Below are 3,408 nucleotides of genomic sequence, written 5' to 3' on the forward strand. Positions count from 1 at the left end.
ACAACCGTTAGCTACGAAAACTTGAGTCCCAAACAAATACATGAACTTCGTCTCTCAATGAGAAACACATATTGAATTATGAGTTGGAGCAAAGATGCAATTTCATGCGCAATTTGCTCTGATTTTACCATTATCATCTTCAATTTCTGCTTCCTTTACTTCTATTTCGTCTTTGAATTTCATGATTTTGCCCTAAATCTTTGCTATGTTTGCTCTGTTTTTGTCAATAAACCGGAGTACCAACTTAGTTCTTGTCCTGATCTTAACATATTGACGCATAACTTCATATATATATATGATTCACCTGCCTTTGATTTTTTATTCATCATAATCTATTAAGTCTTAAACTTACTACTTAGCTACAAACCATAATGAGTACTTTACCACTACAAACAGAATTACAAAGACTAACTGAGAATATACGACTTTCTAACACAATTTATACACAGACAAAACCATGAAATTCAGCTAAAAATCCTGCAAAATCCCCGCTGTCGGTTTGCTGGACTGAACACCTCTATATCCGTGGCTTCGGTTCATGCTATGCATCCCGATAAATTTCGATTTGAATATGTTTCATCATCTTATATATGAAGAGCTAAAGTTTCAGGACCAAAAATCCCACCAAGGGTAATTGCTGCTTGATTGGTGCAAGAGACTAGTATCTGATTTGAAACCTCTCCAGTCATCAGACGATGTCAAGCAACTATCAGCTGGTTCAACAATGTTCATTAAATGATCTGGTTCTTCCTCAAACCCACCAAAATACTCCTCTCTCTTGATGTTGCTGTTATAACCATCTTCATCATCATGATCATGATGATCACACAAACCCCCATGATGACCTTTCTCATCATACATCTCCATCTCCGGTCTAACCTCCTCCGGTTCACACCTTGGGTGGTTCTCTTCGTTTTCTGATTCATGATCTGTGCTGCTTAGAGCCACCACAGCTTGATCACCACAGCACTGCCTTTCTTCCTCCTTTGTTTGGTGTAGCATCTCCTCGTTTAGCCTCTGCAACTGCATAAAGGTAATAACAACAACTCAATATCTTGCTTCAATAAAACATGAAAACAGAGCTTTTTATAATCACCTGATTAGTCCTTAATTATAGTAATTAATTAACAGAAACACAGCTTTTTAGTCATTAATTGCAGTATACAACCATTAACGCACATCATTTATTACATGATCACTTCTTGGTTGTAATAATTAGCCATACTAACTGCAGTTTACAACTACTAAAGCATAGATTTTTATTATACTTAAACCAAAAAAAAACATAGATTTATTCATCAATCATCTGATCACTCTCCTTAATTAAACCATATAAATATAAAAACAGAGTTTATGTAACATACCTCGGAGACTAGTGCTTGCTTTTCTTTCTTGAGAGACTCAAACTGAGAAGCCAAGTTGTCGTAGTTTTGTCTGAGAATGTTGTACTCTGTCTCGAGCTGCTTAGATTTCCAACGAGCCCTCTTGTTCTGAAACCATATAGCCACTTGCCTCGGCTGTAACCCTAGCTCTCTAGCTAATTGAACCTTCTTCCTTGGCTCAAGTCTTGTCTCAGACTCAAACATCATCTCCAGTGACTTGATCTGCTCGTCGCTAAACCTTCTCTGGTTGTTCTTGTTGTGTACGTTGCTCTTCTTCATCTTCTTCATGGACATGAATGGATCTGATGATATCATCGCCGGAGAATATTCTTTTCCTTCCGTCATCTCATCGGAATTTTACTCAGAGATCTTTTTTTGTTTGGAATCTCTTTGTATTCTGATGTTGGCTATCTCCTTTATATGTGTGATGAGGCTGAGATTGTTGTTATGTTGTTACTAGTTGTATAAATATTTAATTTGTTATTTATTTTATTTTGGTTCGAGGGGGTCCTTAGCATATAATAAGATAAAAACTTTGGGTTGCTTTATTGTAAAATTTTCATTCAATTTTGAGCTAAACGATTTGTGTGTCGACAGGTAGCAATAGGGCGGATTTTGGCTGTTTCTAGAGTCGTCGCTATCACTTGTTAAGTCGAGTTTCATTTCAACGCGAAACTAATCATCTAACTACTGATTAATAATTTCCACCTTTTTAATTTCTTTTACTACTTTTTATGTAATTAGTATGGTCTTTTTATAAAGCTTTCTCTCTAAAAAAACAACTTGTCAGTAATATCAATAGTTTTAAAATTTTATTAAAATAGTCAAAGTGAAAAATAGTAAGTAAAAAATCTCTTTAAAACTCTACGTACTATATATAATATACACACACATATGATCTTATCTTTAAATATGTACCGCATTCTGGTCGATGTGAACATGGAAATGGAACAACTGTTACTGATGTGTTTGATGATGTGGGTGCATATCAAATGCTGTCATCGCAATAATTAATGGATCATAAATAAAACGATGAATTAATTATCATTTATGAACTGATCATTTTTAAACAATTAAAGTGATTCCTAATCCTATAGGAAATTTATTTGTAAATTTGTTATATATGGAGTTTGAAAGCGGATGCACTGTGTTTGGTGTCAAAATGTGTCAAACGCGTTTATCATCAAATTGTGGATTGAATGATTTATTTTTCCTTTTCTTGAGGGCTTAAATGATCAACGTGCACAATTACATTGGCGGATGCACACAAAAAAAATGAGATTATGAGTATATTCTTGTCTTTTTTCAGTGCATCTCTGGCGAATATAAAAATATTATATGCAACATATTATGCCTTATATTTTCTTATGATTGTGCGACAGATCTAACGTTCACACAATTTAGGATGTGGGACGGGTGTTAGTAATACGTATGCCATAAATCAGAAAATTGTATTAGATGTGACTGACTTTTTGTTGTATTTGCATTCTAAAACAAATATTGATTACATCACATAATCTATAAACAAAATATTGGGATTAAGTACTATAGTTTGAAAGACTATGGGATATCCTTCCAGCAATTTGTTTACGCATTTTTTTTCTAATCGGAGATTTAGAATCGAAGCCTGAACTAATTTTCAAAGAATGTAATAAAAGGATACTTCTAATTCACCATTTGAAAATACTTTTGTAGTAAGTCTTCAAACCACGTAGCAAATCTTTCAACTATATATTATGTGTAGTATCGATTGGGATAAGGGATGGTAAAACTCCTCGTTTAGTTTTTGTTGCTTGCAAGATTATTGTTTTTATCACGCGTATTATTTTTGTAGATAAGATTAGTACATGTTACCTTTACCACACGTAAATCTTCCATGCATGTGATCTTATTACTTTTTTTGCCAACTCATCTGTGATCATTTGTTGACATTCTCTTATCTTTTAAAAAATATATTTACTTCCCATTTTAAAATTTGACAATTATATCTACACGTAAATAATTTGTTTCTAAAATCTTATTTAAA

General features: G+C 33.5%; 1 protein-coding gene across 1 annotated transcript; it reads right to left on the reverse strand.

Moving 5' to 3' along the window:
- LOC104783252 (homeobox-leucine zipper protein ATHB-7-like) lies at positions 287-1,857 on the reverse strand. The gene is made up of 2 exons (XM_010508381.1): positions 1,365-1,857; positions 287-1,023 (listed from the first exon to the last, which is right to left on the reverse strand). Exons 1-2 carry the CDS (start codon positions 1,725-1,727, stop codon positions 607-609), a joined length of 780 nt encoding a protein of 259 aa, XP_010506683.1. The 5' UTR covers positions 1,728-1,857; the 3' UTR covers positions 287-606.

The sequence above is a fragment of the Camelina sativa genome, chromosome 4 (genome assembly GCF_000633955.1).
Source record: "Camelina sativa cultivar DH55 chromosome 4, Cs, whole genome shotgun sequence".
Taxonomy (NCBI): domain Eukaryota; kingdom Viridiplantae; phylum Streptophyta; class Magnoliopsida; order Brassicales; family Brassicaceae; genus Camelina; species Camelina sativa.